The following is a 15,908-nucleotide window of genomic DNA, read 5'->3' on the forward strand; positions in this document are numbered from 1 at the left end:
TTCTGGTGCAGCCCGATCCTAGTCGCCAGCTAGTGGTTGAAGTGGACGCCTCGGACTCAGGGATAGGAGCTGTGCTTTCCCAGAGTGGGAAGACCGATAAGGTCCTTCACCCGTGTGCCTATTTTTCCCGCAGGTTGACCCCGGCCGAACGGAACTATGACGTCGGCAATCGAGAACTCCTTGCGGTGAAAGAGGCTCTTGAAGAGTGGAGTCATCTGTTGGAGGGAACATCCGTGCCATTCACGGTTTTCACTGACCACCAGAACCTGGAGTATATCAGGACCGCCAAGCGGCTGAACCCTAGGCAAGCCCGATGGTCACTGTTCTTCGGCCGTTTTGACTTCCGGATCACCTACCGTCCCGGGACCAAAAACCAGAGATCGGATGCCTTGTCCCGGGTACATGAAGATGAAGTCAAAGCGGAGTTGTCGGATCTACCGGAACCCATCATCCCGGAGTCCACTATCGTGGCCACCCTCACCTGGGACATAGAGAGAACCGTCCGGGAGGCCCTGGCACGAAGCCCGGACCCCGGAACTGGGCCGAAGAACAAACTATACGTCCCACCAGAAGCTAGGGCTGCAGTCCTGGACTTCTGTCACGGCTCCGAGCTCTCCTGTCATCCAGGGGTGCGAAGAACCGTGGCAGTTGTCCGGCAGCGCTTCTGGTGGGTCGTCCCTAGAGGCCGACGTCCGGGATTATATCCAGGCCTGCACCACCTGCGCCAGGGGCAAGGCTGACCATCGCAGGGCATCAGGACTACTCCAGCCGCTGCGTGTGCCTCATCGCCCCTGGTCCCACATCGGCCTGGATTTTGTCACGGGCCTCCCGCCGTCCCAGGGTAACACCACCATCCTCACGATAGTGGACCGATTCTCCAAGGCGGCCCACTTCGTGGCCCTCCCGAAGCTCCCAACAGCCCAGGAGACAGCGGACCTCCTGGTCCACCACGTCATCCAGCTGCATGGGATTCCAACAGACATTGTCTCCGATCACGGTCCCCAGTTCTCCTCGCAAGTCTGGAGGAGCTTCTGCCGGGAACTGGGGGCCACGGTGAGTCTCTCGTCCGGGTACCACCCTCAGACCAACGGGCAAGCAGAACGGGTAAACCAGGAGGTGGAACAGGCCTTGCGCTGCGTGACTGCCGCGCACCCGGCGGCCTGGAGTACCCATTTGGCCTGGATCGAGTATGCCCATAACAGCCAGGTGTCTTCAGCCACCGGCCTCTCCCTTTTTGAGGTGTGTCTGGGGTATCAGCCCCCGTTGTTTCCGGTGGTTGAGGGAGATGTCGGTGTGCCCTCGGTGCAGGCCCACCTACGGAAGTGCCGTCGGGTGTGGCGTGCCGCCCGTTCTGCTTTGCTAAAGGCCCGGACGAGGGCAAAAGCCCATGCAGACCGTCGGCGGACCCCGGCCCCTGCGTATCGGCCAGGGCAGGAGGTGTGGTTATCCACAAAGGACATTCCCCTCAAAGTGGACTCCCCCAAGCTACAGGACCGTTACATCGGCCCTTTCAAGATCCTTAAGGTCATCAGTCCAGCCGCAGTGAGGCTTCAGCTTCCGACCTCACTGCGGATCCATCCTGTGTTTCATGTGTCCCGAATCAAACCGCATCACACCTCACCCCTCTGTACTCTGGGTCCGGCGCCGCCTCCTGCCCGGATCATCGATGGCGAGCCGGCTTGGACTGTACGCCGGCTCTTGGATGTCCGTAGGATGGGCCGGGGCTTCCAGTATTTGGTGGACTGGGAGGGGTACGGTCCCGAAGAACGCTCCTGGGTGAAGAGGAGCTTCATCCTGGACCCGGCCCTCCTGGCCGATTTCTACCGCCGCCACCCGGACAAGCCTGGTCGGGCGCCAGGAGGCGCCCGTTGAGGGGGGGGTCCTGTTGTGTGGGCCGCCAGAAGAGGAGGTACTGCTGGCCCACCACCAGAGGGCGCCCTGTCTGGAGTGCGGACTCCAGCCCCCAGAGGGCGCAGCCGCCTCACAGGAGCAGCCAGGGTGACAGCTGTCACGCATCACCTGCAACAGCTGTTACCAATCATCCGATCAGCAGGGGTACATCAGCAGGACGACGTCTCCACCTCTTTGCAGAGATATTGTTCTACCTGGAAGGTAACGTACTCAGCTGACTGTGTGACAGTAACCTTTTGTGACTTTTGTGCGTTGTTTAGCAGACTCCTTTTCCAACGAGAGGTGGAGGTAGTTTTCCTGCCGTGCAGACTGCTGGGTGCAAACGCGCCCACATTTAATTGTTTTTTGTTCCTCGCCAGCAGTACCAGGTCCGACACGCGGAGGCAGTGGCCACCTGGGAGTTTGGGACTTGGCGGCTCCAGTATTCCCGGGGTCTGGTGGCGGAGGAAATCGTGTGGTTCCGGTTCTGCTTTGGACAGACGTCTCCTATCTTCGAGCCTGCCCACACAACACCTTTTGTGATTTGGCTTTTTGTCTATTGTTGTAATCTGTTGTATTTGTTGTGCACATTCACAACAGTAAAGTGTTGTTATTTGACCTCCTCCATTGTCCGTTCATTTGCGCCCCCTGTTGTGGGTCCGTGTACCTACACTTTCCCAACACAGGTAACAAGTTCAAACAGGTGCAATTAATACAGGTAAAGAGTGCAGAATAAGAGGGCTTCTTAAAGAAAAATTAACCGGTCTGTGTGAGCCAGAATTCTTGCTGGTTGGTAGGGGGTCAAATACTTATTTGTAGCAGTAACATACAAAAAAATTATTAAAAAAATCATACATTGTGATTTCTGGATTTTTTTTTTTTTTTTTTTTTAGATTATGTCTCTCACAGTGGACATTCACCTAAGATGAAAATTTCAGACCCCTCCATGATTTCTAAGTGGGAGAACTTGCAAAACCGCAGGGTGTTCAAATACCCTGTCACGAAAATTTGACTCATTACATGAAGGGAGAACGAAAAAAAGAAAAACCGTGAGACTGGGCTGTCCATATATGTCCAATAATGAATTTGCTCCAAAGACAGAACACCCCCCCCCACCAAAATCCCCCCCGCAAAACAAACAACAGATGAAATTGTGATCGTGTGAACCAAGTTTAACATTCCCATTAAGTCATAATAAAGTATAAAATAACATTTGAGAATACATATGCACATTTTTTTAAATATGAGTTGAGTTTTCTGAAATAATGAGAAATTGATAAATAACCCTACTGCATACCTTATCAAAGGCCAAATGACACATTTTCTTTTCATGTACATTTTCCTGATTAGTATCTTTGTAATGTGTCTCCTCCTCTGTGCCAAATCACCTGAAAAACAGGTTGAAAGTTGCCTGTTTATTCCTTGTTCAGAAACGCAATTGCCTGTTCAGTACTGACTCTGTGAGGTGGAGTCGAGGGTGACTAACCCGTCAGGACTAGTTCTCACTCAGAATGATGTGTAAAAACAGAGAAATGCACTGGCATAAATGACGCAGAAGCTCTGATGTGGCAAATGAAGTCAACATGACAATAAATGTGTGCAGCCAAAGTGAGAGTGGGAGGCAGGAAAGGATGACGGTTGAACACGATCTTACTCCGGTGGGCACACTGTGCACTGCAACCTCAGAATGTGACGGTGCACAAGAAGAATGTGGCCATATCCACAGTCTTCTTGTGCATCTTCCTCTTTTACTTTCCTACACCACAGCACCTCCTCTTCATCCATTCTCTCTATCTTTACCACCTCCAGCAGTGTCTCCTGACATTATTCCAGGCCATTTATTACACAGTATTTGGGACATCCTTATCCAGCCACACCATCACACCAGCATTCCTGTTTGCCCCCCTCCCCACCTCCAACAAACAAACAAACAACAACAACAAAAACCCTACCACTTCTTTGGAACACTGATCTTAAATTGCTGAGCTTCACTTCTTGCACCTTCAGTCGCTACACCTTCACTGTCCTTGTGTCATTTTGGCTATGTACAAGTACTCTGTATTCTTCCTGCTGATCTTCATTCAGTCAGCAGAACATCAGAAGGCCTAAAGTGTTCTTGTCCGTGATAACATCGTCTAGCAGTGTGAGGCTGTGACAGTTCACATACCGATGTTAGTGCGTTCTTCAAACCAACCACCTGCGGCGATGTGGGTGGACACATTTCGACATCCAGACACTGTTTTAACCTCTCTTTCTCAGATGTTAATGAAGTTAGAGCAGACTTCATGGTGTCGTGCACTGTAGAAAGAAGAAAGCCACAATCAGCCGTTGATTCTGTTGTGACAAAGTAAGCGCGGTCCAGTTTCCACCAGCGTATTTGTCTTTCATTAGTTTGTCCAGGGATTGACTCACTGCTGTGGTAAAACTTTGGATTTGTCCTGGCTTGTGGTATTGCCATTTCAGATACTGATGCAGCTCATCTGCACTTTTGGATTATCTGCTCATTGAGTTTGAAGTATCATTATCCTGTCCGATGAGACTGGTCGTCTGTACATCAGCAATACGACACATTAGTTTCTTTACCATAACTGAATTTCCTGTTAATTTACCTCAGATTATTTATTTATTTATTCATTTTTATTTTTTTGAATACTTTATTTTCAGTTTTCCATTTTATACAAGTTCAACAACAAACAAACAACCCCCGGCCCCCCATCCCCAAAAGCATGCTCCGTTAATTCAAACGTAAATATACAATGTACCAAGGTCAGTCACATTCCAATATCACATTTTCTACATAATCTAGATAAGGTTGCCAAATTTTAAGAAAGGATGTTCCCTTTCTAAGGTTATATGTTATTTTTCTAAACAGATTCTTTAGTCTCTTTCTGAACATGGTCACTCCGTGGGCAGTCTCACAAAAAACCTGAATGCAGCACTCGCTCATCTGTTGGATTTGACTGCTCCACTTACTTTAAAATTGTGTAACCTCAAGTTGCAAACACCTTGGTTTAATGAATACCTACGATGTCTCAAGCCTGGAGTGTAAATGGTGTAGTTCAAAATAAGAAATATTTCTTATCAGGCAGGATGGATTGGAATACAAACATGCATTATTGGCTGCAAAGAGGGCTTATTATTCTGACCTAATAAGCAAAAACAAGATAATCCAAAATTCCTGTTTGACACTGTGGCCGATCATATTCAAGAGCAACCATTTGCAAGCTGGTCACCATTTACAGGCCAAAATTTCTTAGACTACATTGAAAAGAAAATAGAGGAGATTAGGCTAAAAAAATGATTAATGATCAAATGATAAATTTTTCACTCGTAGCTGGTTCCATTCCTGAATGTTTTAAATCTGCAGGGACTAAACCTATTCTTAAGAAATCCAAACTAGATCTGGGTTCGCTGTTTAATTATCCACAGATATCAAATCTACATTGCTGTTCAAAAATCCTTGAAAATGTAGTTTCACAGCAGCTTGTGGCTTATCTTGCTGATAACGAACTCCCTGAGCCACTACAGTCGGAGTGTCGAATTTAGTGCTCCATGGAAACAGCACTCGCTCTTATAGTGGACTCAGATACCACTACCATAGTGTTGCTACTGCTGGATCTCAGTGCAGAGTTTGATACAGTGGCTCATTGTATATTGTTGGATAGGCTTAAAAATAATTTTGGTAATAGTGGTTTCAGTTCTTTCGTGGTTAACAACATAGCTATCAAACTGATTTTGATGTGTCTTCTATAACAGTACTTCAAAATTTGTTCGGGTAAAATATGGGGCACCCCAGGGCTCTCTATTAGGCCCTCTGCGATTCCCTTTAATGTAGAGACTGTTACATTGATAACACTCAGCTTTATATGCCAATTAATGCAAATAATGTCTCACAAAATAGGATTTTACACAGTTGTCTTGTAACAAAATGGATGTCCTGCAATTTCTAACATATATTCAAACGAGATGATGGCCACTGGTCCCAGGAGACACAGACACAAGCTTAAGATAAGATAAGATAAGATAAACTTTATTGATCTCACAGAGGAGTTTGATCAAGATTCAAGATTCATTTATTAATGTAAACACAACAAGCTGGTGGAATTTGTTTCCAGGACAGCATGAAATGCTCACATCTCTGTGTCAACACGCAACAAGCAAACAATAAATAGACAAATACATGTAGAAACATCAGTTAATGACTTGGTTTAGTGTCCATACAGCTGTTGGAAACAAGCTGTTTTTGAATCTGACTGATTTCGTTGGCAGAGACCTGTAGCGTCTTCCAGAAGGCAACAGTGTGAACAGGTGATATGCAGGGTGTGAGTGGTCAGAGGTGATTTTTACTGCCCGTTGTGTGATGCTTCTATGGTACAGTGTGTCAATGGAAGGGAAGGTGAGGCCTGTGATTTTAGATGATTTGACTATTATACGATGTAGTTTTTTTGCATGAATAGGAGTCCAAATTTCCATACCAGACGATTATGGATGAGGTGAGAATGCTTTGAATGATGGTGGTGTAAAACTGAAGCAGGATGTTGTGCTTGACTCTGAATTTTTTGAGTTGTCTGAGAAAAAATAATCTTTTATTAGCTTTTTTGTAGATTTGGTCCGAAAGCAGTTTCCATTTGAGTGTGTTACTAATGTGTGTACCTAGGAATGTGAATGACTCTGTGATACAGATGGGCTGGGTAGAAATGGAAATGGGGATTTTGTGAGAGGGTGAGCATGAGAAGTTGACTATGAGTTCCTGGGTTTTTGATGTGTTAAGCTGTAGGTTATTATTTGGCACCAAGTGACTGCTTGGGTGACCTGTTCACGGTAGTAATGTTCGTTATTGTTAGTGATGAGTCCAATTATTGTAGTGTCATCTGCATATTTAAGAATGGAAACTGAACTATGGGTGGATGTGAGGGAGTTTGTGTAGATGGAGAAAAGCCAAGGTGAAAGAACACAACCCTGAGGGACACCTATGCTGAGGGTCAGAGGTTGGGACAGGAGGCTACCCATCCTAACTCTCTGTGTCCTTTGTGACAGGAAGTTATGCATCCAGTGGGAGAGAGTAGTGCCAATATCCATGTCCATGAGTTTATTGAAGAGGTTGACTGTGTTAAAAGCAGAGCTGAAGTCAATGAACAGTAGCCGGGCGTAGGTGTGGGGGGACTCCAGGTGTTGCATGATGTAATAAATGGCCAGGGTTATTGCATCTTCAACAGATCTATTAGTCCAGTAAGCAAACTGGTGACTGTCCATGAGGGGGGAGGTAAGCTCTTTCAGTTGTGTGAGTATGATGTGTTCAAATGATTTAATTCTAACCGAAGTGAGAGTTATTGGTCTGTAGTCATTAAGGGAGGATATTTTATTGGATTTGGGTACCAGAATGATAATGGAGTCCTTAAAGCATTTTGGAACAATGTACTGACTGGGGGAGCTATTGAAAATGAAAGTGAAGATTGGGGCTAGCTGGGCCGCACAGTGCTTTAGGACAGCTGGGCTGACACCATCAGGCCCCGCCACTTTCCTCTTTTTATTTTTGCTAAAAGAGGCTCTGACCTCCTCCTCCTCAATAAGGAACTGAGGTGATGGTGGGGGGGATGGGGGAGAAATGGAGGGGATAGGCTGCTGTTCGAACCTACCATAAAAGTTATTTAATAAATCTGGTAAGCTACTGTCAGTGTCTGGTGAGGGAGGTGGGCTTGTTTTATAATTAGTCTTGCTTTTTAATTTTTTCCAGATTGATTTAGTGTCATTTGATTGTATTTGCTGTTCTAATTTTCGTGCATATATGGATTTAACTTTTCTTATGGCAGATCTAAGTTCGTATTTGGCTTTGTTGTATTGTTCTTTATTTCCCTCTAAATAAGCAGTGTTCTTTTTCTAGTAATTGAATTTCTTTTGTGAACCCTGGGTTGTTGTTGCTGTATACTTTAACTGTTTTCGTGGGGATATACATCTCCACACAAAAGTCGACGTATGATGTCACTGTCTCCATCAACTCATCCAGATTGGCCTCAGGTGCACTGAATACATCCCAATCAGTGCACTCAAAGCAGCCTCTCAAGGTATCGATGCAGGTGGTGGACCAGCACAGGACAGACTTGGAACTTCCGCTGTAGGATTTAAGTTTCTGCCGGTATTTTGGAATGAGCAGGAGCGTGGGGTGGTTCGACATCCCCAACGGAGCCCTCGGGAAGGACCTGTAGGCTCCGCTAATCGGGATGTAGTAGTAGTCCAGAATGTTAGCGCCTCTACTTGGGCAGGTGACTTGTTGGACGTAGTTAGGGAGGTTCACTGACAGGCTGGTGTGGTTGAAGTCACCAAGTGCCACAACAATCGTGTCAGGATGAGAATTTTCCACAGAGGAGATGAAAGTTGCCAGTTCGGAAATGGCTACGTTAGCGTTAGCAGATGGAGGGATGTATACGACAACCAAAATAACAGAGGCAATCTCTCTGGAAAGATAGTACGGTCTGCACTTAACAGCAATATATTCAAGGTAACGACTGCAGTAACTCTTGAGCGCTGCGTTGTTATTACACCATTGCTGATTCACCATCACACATATGCCGCCACCTTTGATTTTTGTGGATAGCTTGACTGACCTGTCTGCGCGGTGCAGTGACAAGCTGGGTGGGGTTACAGCTAGGTCAGGCACGGTGTGGTCCAGCCAGGTCTCAGTGAGGCAGAGAGCAGAGCAGTCCTTATAATCCATGTTGGTTTGGAGAAGAAGGAAAAGTTTATCTATTTTATTTTTCAATGATCTTACATTGGTGAGGAGCAGGGCTGGTAGTGGTGGTCGGTATGGTCGCTTCCTAAACCTGCATAGTACACCGGCCCGGCGTTGTTTTTTAGCCAGCTTGTGCTTCCAGGAACCTGGATACACCGGACTGTTTATTATCTCAGCAGGAAAGGTGGACATCACAGCCTCATCAATTGTATAGGGATTGTCCCTAAGGGACAGCAACTCCCAGCGGGTGTATGCCACACAAAATGACTTTCTGACAGACAGAACAGACAATAGTAACAGACACAGGAGCAGAGCTCGTACCGTGGCAAGCCTCACGGCCACCATTTTGATCTTGATTATCTTTAACACTGGATGCATGGGTTATTCATCATAGTAATAAAGCAAAAAACATCTGTCCATTGAGTGCACTAACACATGCCCACGGACATTAGAGAAACTACAAAGAATGCTTTCTTTCATCTGCATAACACGAAGATTTGACCTGTTCCATCATTGATTCATACCTTTATCTAGAACTGATGATTGTAAATGTCTTAGTTTCTGGCTTCTCCCACACCAGCATCAGACGCCTTGAAATTGTTCAGAATGCTGGTGCTAGAGTTGTAACCAGGAGAAGAATGTTTGAACATATTACCTCAATTTTAGCATCCCTTCATTGTCCAAATCATGTCACTGTCCAAATATTTATGGACTTGAGTGTAAAACTATTAAAACTTTATCAGTACTCAAATATATACCAATGTAACTGTATCCATATCCATAAATAAATCAATAAAAACCCTCTTTACACCATGTTGTGTCGTTTAACTGAGTATAATGCTACTATTGAGTGGCAACAAAATAAACATGATCCCCTAAGTGGCAGCATCTAAGGACCAAACTGATGTGAAAAGAGAACATTAATATTGGGAATTCAAATTTCTCCCTTAACAACAGCTCAAAGGAAACATTAAGATGGAACATTATCAGAATGCTAATGAATAAAAACTGTGACAAACAGTTCATTAGTAATTAACAGCTCCACAACTGTTGCCTGTCTCCACGCCAGGCGCATCATACTTGCAAATACAACAGCAGGCAGACATATTTGTGAGAAGCAACTGTGATGTCTGACAAATGCACACAGAGATGCTCAGTGCCCAGTTTATGTGGTGGCACATAAATCCAGTGGTGGGCACAGATAACCAAAAAATTAACTTCGATAACAGATAATCAGATAACTGAAAAGTTATCTTCGATAAAGATAAAACATAGACCACCCAAAAATGTATCGGAAGTTACAGATATCTGATAACAGATCAATTCCAATATTATCTCTTACACATTTACAACTACTAATAAACAATTTCAATAGCTTCTAATAATATTAAAAATAATAACAAACCCAAACAATAAAACCACACTTTTTCCTTTCAACAGTCTGCCCCTGCTGGTAGCTCTTACTTACTACAGCGCTCTGAGGAGAGACACCCTGAGACCCAAACAACAAGACCACACTTTTCTTTCAACAGTTGGCCACTGCTGGCAGGTCTTGTTTATTACAGCCCTTCCAACACAGAGACACTTTAAAAGCAGCCGTAAAGCCAGCTTTCTATCAATTACAATGCTCCGGTCATGCGGAGGTCTTGAAAAATAAAGTCATATTGAGTTATGGTGTTGATTTATAAATAACATTAATACCAATAGAATAACTCCATTAATGTCAATTCTGTCATTTGTACAAAGTTAAAATATAACATATATCTTTTAATGTTGAATAATGCACTAATTCTGAGGTTTTGTAACAAAGAGACAGATTGCAAAGGATTCTGGGTAAAGGTGCCTCTCCTAATCACTAAATGAAAGACGTGAGGGAGGATTGCAGCGTCGGCTCGCAGCCGCCGCGACGCTCCGCCACAGGAAAAACACCTCCGTTGGAAGCCTTAAGGACAAGTTGGAACATGTCCAGCTGTTAAACAATTTGTCATATACTCACTCCACTGAAAGCCATCAAAAGCCGCCTAGATTTTATAAATGGTTATCAACACGGAGGTGTTTTTCCTGTGCCGCCACACCGCGCCGGCTGCGTCCCGACGCGCATACCCGTGCCGCACGTCTTTCATTAAAAAATCTCCTTAACAGTGGAATATCCGGATAAAATGCTGAAACCAACTTCTTCTGAAACTTCTCTGTTCTCTCACGACGTCCTGGATCAATAGAGCCTGAAATGTGGAGGTTTTCAGCTTGAAACAGGCTGACGACGGTGCCTGGGTGTGCTGCACGATGTCTCGCTCCGTGGGAAGTCCTTAAAGCGACAGTATCACCTCAAAATCTCTCATCAGCCATTAAAATTTTCACAGAAAACCAGCTTAATTTTTCGAACCATGTCCACTTCGATGTGTCTCACAGGTTTAGAAAAAATTTTGATCAAACAAAGCGCCAGTCTCTCAGCAACTTCTCAGACAAAGGAATTCCGACGAGGGGCTGGACGACTCCTCCCACAAGGAGTGCTCACAGGCTAATGACGTCACCGACAGGCGTGGAAAAATTCACGCATGCGCACGAGTGTTCAAGCATGTCTGACGTAAAAACATATGAATGAAATCCATATAGTTTTTGAAAAAATAAAAAGGACCTATACTTTATGGACAGCCCTCGTATATCTGATATTTTTACTTGATGAAACTTCAGATATGACAGTAATTTTACATAACTTGTCCAAAATTAGTTTGGTTAAAATTTGAACCATAAGTTAAAAATGTATGCCTCTGAATGACTTAGGTCATATTGCCAGCATATCAGTATGGTGTTAAAGGAAATGTTTTTTTTTCTTTTGGGAGGATTTTCATCGCAGAGGATTGAGATGCTTTTTGTACAAGCAGTTATCTTCTGTTTAAAAAGGTTATAGCTGTATGTCTATTACAAAACTTTTAACAGGTGGGTGCTGAACTAATTTTAAAAATGCTTGTTGCTGTTCAGTTTTGTTTATTTTGTTTATTGGTTTAAAAGTTATCGGACAAAAATTAATCGGAAAATAATTGGTCCGATAATGGTTTATAAAGTTATCTAAAAAGATAATCTGATGCTGAAAACATTATCTTTGATAATTATCTGTTATCGGATTATCGGAGGTGTGCCCACCACTGCATAAATCCAAATGCATTAATGTTCACATCATGTCTCACTCACAGCTGGTGGCCACGCGACAGAAATCCTCCTGCAGCTTGGCCACGTCAAAGGTGGATTCGAGTGATTCCGTGTCGACTTTGTCGCTGCCCATGGTGGCCGTGGAGAGGTTGGGATTGGAGGCATGGAGGCGGATTGAGCCAGAGGAGATGCAAGTGGGAACCTGAAGTAAAACAGGAAAACAGAGCTTGGACAGAGCCACATGGACAAACATGACAAGAATGCATTCTTCACCGACACCTCATCTACCTGCAGAGTTGTTTTGACGTCTTTGTTGTAGTTCTTAGAGCGCCACATCCTTAGTTGCCTTTTTTCCTTCTTCGGGCTGTCAAATGTAGAAGCTAATATAGATCAGAGAAGACGCAGATTATTTTTAACTTAAAAAAACAAAGCAAAACAAAACAAACCTAAATCTGAGGCATGCCTCAAGGGACAATGAAGGTCTGTATTTTTCACTCCTACTGCAAAGAGACAAGCTTCATAAGCCAGTAAACAAGTTATTGATATTCTGGAGAGTTGAGCCTTTTTTTTAGATCAAGGAGTCAGAAGTTGCTGACCTGCAGGGCTTGGATAGATGGAGCAGAGTAGGTACGGTGGAGAACTTCCATACTCTGAAGAAGGTGGCTGAGTTCAAGGAGGTAGGTCTCACAGGTTGACAAGTCTGTACACAGGAGGACCAAAATACAAAAGTGGCTAGAAAATCAGACAGAGGCAAAATGATCTTGAAAAAGAAGTAGTACTTAAGAAGTGTGCGTTTGTGCTGGTTTGATTGATAAAGACAGACGTAATACCACACTATCAGGCTATCACATCGGAACATCAACCATCTAAGCGACTCCTCATGCTTCAGATTGGACATACTGAAAAACTCCACCTGCTCTCACAAAACTACAGTTATAAAGTAGAACATCTGATCGAATTATTTCCTCATGTTGATGCAAGAAGTCTTTCATCTCCTGTCATGATACAAACATGATACAAGGGCTACAACACTTTCTTGCTGTCAGCCTGGGAGCACCGTATGGCTCTCTGTGTCATCCTCATCCAGTATCAGGTTCTTGAGGTCCCCACGTGCTTCTTTGAATCCTGCATCTGTCATTGAGACGTCCATATACAGTCTTATGGGTAAGTAGTTGGTCAGTGGTGCAATTATTGTGATTTTTGCCTTTGTACATCATAATGGGGTTGAAATGAAATAATCAAAATGCACTTCTAGATCACTCAGGAGATGGCTACATGAACATTTACAAATCACTGAATAGGACTTCATTTACATAAATTGTTAAAAAAAAATACAAATACAGTGAGGAAAATAAGTATTTGAACACCCTGCGATTTTGCAAGTTCTCCCACTTAGAAATCATGGAGGGGTCTGAAATTTTCATCTTAGGTGAATGTCCACTGTGAGAGACATAATCTAACAAAAAAAAATATCCAGAAATCACAATGTATGATTTTTTAAAATAATTTATTTGTATGTTACTGCTGCAAATTAGTATTTCAACACCTGTGAAAATTGATGTTAATATTTGGTACAGTAGCCTTTGTTTGCAATTACAGAGGTCAAATGTTTCCTGTAGTTTTTCACCAGGTTTTCACAACACTGCAGCGGGAATTTGGTCCACTCCTCCATACAGATCTTCTCCAAATCTTTCAGGTTTGGAGTTTCAGCTCCCTCCAAAGATTTTCTTTGAGTTCAGGTCTGGAGACTGCCAGGCCACTCCAGGACCTTGAAATGCTTCTTATGGAGCCCCTCCTTAGTTGCCCTGGTTGTGTGGTCATTGTCATGCTGGAAGACCCAGCCATGACCCATCTTCAATGCTCTTACTGAGTGAAGGAGGTTGTTTGCCAAAATCTCGCAATACATGACCCCATCCATCCTCCCTTCAATACGGTGCAGTCGTACTGTCCCCTTTGCAGAAGAGCACCCACAGAGTATGATGTTTCCACCCCCATGCTTCACGATTGGGATGGTTTTCTTGGGGTTGTTCTCATCCTCTAAACATGGTAAGTGGAGGTGATTCCAAAAAACTCTATTCTGGTCTCATCTGACCACAAGACCTTCTCCCATGTCTCCTCTGGATCATCCAGATGGTCACTGGTGAACTTTAAACGGGCCTGGACATGTGCTGGCTTGAGCAGGGGGACCTTGCTGCCCTGCAGGATTTTAAACCATGACAGCATCATGTGTAACTAATGTAATCTTTGTGACTGTGGTCCCAGCTCTCTTCAGGTCATTGACCAGGTCCTCCTGTGTAGTTCTGAGCTTTCTCAGAATCATCCTTTCCCCACAAAGTGAGATCTTGCATGGAAACCCAGACCGAGGGAGATTGACAGTCATCTTGTGTTTCTTCCACTTTCTAATAAATAATCATAACAGTTGTTGTCTTCTACCAAGCTGCTTGCCTGTTGTTCTGTAGTCCATCCCAGCCTTGTGCAGGTCTACAGTTTTGTCCCTGGTGTCCTTAGACAGCTCTTTGGTCTTGGCTATGGTGGACAGGTTGGAGTGTGATTGATTGAGTGTGTGAACAGGTGTCTTTTATACAGGTAACAAGTTCAAACAGGTGCAATTAATACAGGTAAAGAGTGCAGAATAAGAGGGCTTCTTAAAGAAAAATTAACAGGTCTGTGTGAGCCAGAATTCTTGCTGGTTGGTAGGGGATCAAATACTTATTTGCAGCAGTAACAGACAAATAAATTATTAAAAAAATCATACATGGTGATTTCCAAATTTTTTTTTTTTAGATTATGTCTCTCACAGTGGACTTGCACCTAAGATGAAAATTTCAGACCCCTCCATGATTTCTAAGTGGGAGAACTTGCAAAATCACAGGGTGTTCAAATACTTATTTTCCTCACTGTAGTATGGTACTGTCTGGAGAAGGCAGTTAAAAAAGCAAGAAGGACATGAGTGAAGCCAACAGAGAAAACCGTGACAACTCTGAAGGAGCTCTCAGAATTTGTGATTGTGATTGGAGAAACTGTAAAAACTGCAACTTTCGTTGTTGAATCGCCCCATACAGATTCATGGTGGAGTGGCAAACAGAACTATTTTCTTAAAAACATAAGACGATGTGAAATTTCACTGACAATTTCCCAGAAGGTGCAGGTGAGACTTGAGCCTAAATCTGATCTGTTTTTGTAAGAAACAGCCAAACAGCTGAGGGTGGGGAAAACTCCAGGGATCTGTGGTATTAGAGCAGAATGCCTGCAGGTGGGTGGAAATGTTACTCTCCTGTCAATGCAAACAATCTTTGTTTCAATTTGTGAGACAGGTATCATCCGTGTTCACTGAAAGAAAAGCCTTACTACTCCACTCTGGAAAGGTATGGGATTACAACAACTACAGCGGTATTCCACTGCTCTCTGTGCCGGAAAATGTTTGTAAGGATTAAGGTGTCTTGACACTTGCACAAATTTGATCCATGCACTGGTACGTAATCTGCCGTGCCAGAGAGTAAATTCATTGTAAATCATTTTAAACTGTGCGTGACTTCGTGCAAGTGTGCAAAGAATATTTTGAAATGTTAAAAATCCCTGTCATGCATTAATTATGTGAATGTCACATGAACATTGCACAAACAATTCAAAAACACTGAGTGTCAGTGCGAGAAAGTGCGTCAGCGCAGCACATCAGAGCACAGCTCATCTGAACAATTACGACGAGGTGTTAAATGTATAATAAACATAATTTTACAGATACTCATAAGAAGAAATGAAAATGCAACTGTTTTACCAAGCCATTACAATATAAATATTACCTTTGAGATGATTCCAAATGCGTTCTCCACCTCATGAAGTGCGAGAGAGAGAGAGAGAGAGAGAGAGAGAGAGAGAGAGAGAGAGAGAGAGAGAGAGAGAGAGAGAAACTGCATCTGTGATTCCGGAAGCGATTAGAGTGATTAGATTAGGTGGTTTCATCAGTCACAATCTGAAAGCACATGATTAATCCATCCATCCATCCATCCATCCATCCATCCATCCATCCATCCATCCATCCATCCATCCATCCATCCATCCATCCATCCATCCATCCATCCATCCATCCATCCATCCATCCATCCATCCATCCATCCATTTTCTTCCGCTTTATCCGGAGTCGGGT

General features: G+C 43.9%; 1 protein-coding gene across 3 annotated transcripts in view; it reads right to left on the reverse strand.

Moving 5' to 3' along the window:
* The window catches only part of osbpl3b (oxysterol binding protein-like 3b), a 147,950-nt gene that overhangs the window by 36,123 nt on the left and 95,919 nt on the right, over positions 1-15,908 (reverse strand). For all 3 annotated transcript variants that reach the window (XM_034174991.1, XM_034174993.1, XM_034174992.1), the window contains 4 exons: positions 12,361-12,464; positions 12,053-12,145; positions 11,807-11,966; positions 4,058-4,188 (listed from right to left, as the gene is read on the reverse strand). In XM_034174991.1, the coding sequence (XP_034030882.1) occupies positions 4,058-4,188; positions 11,807-11,966; positions 12,053-12,145; positions 12,361-12,464 (488 nt within the window). The remainder of the gene's footprint in view (positions 1-4,057; positions 4,189-11,806; positions 11,967-12,052; positions 12,146-12,360; positions 12,465-15,908) is intronic.

Source organism: Thalassophryne amazonica, chromosome 7 (genome assembly GCF_902500255.1).
Source record: "Thalassophryne amazonica chromosome 7, fThaAma1.1, whole genome shotgun sequence".
Classification (NCBI taxonomy): domain Eukaryota; kingdom Metazoa; phylum Chordata; class Actinopteri; order Batrachoidiformes; family Batrachoididae; genus Thalassophryne; species Thalassophryne amazonica.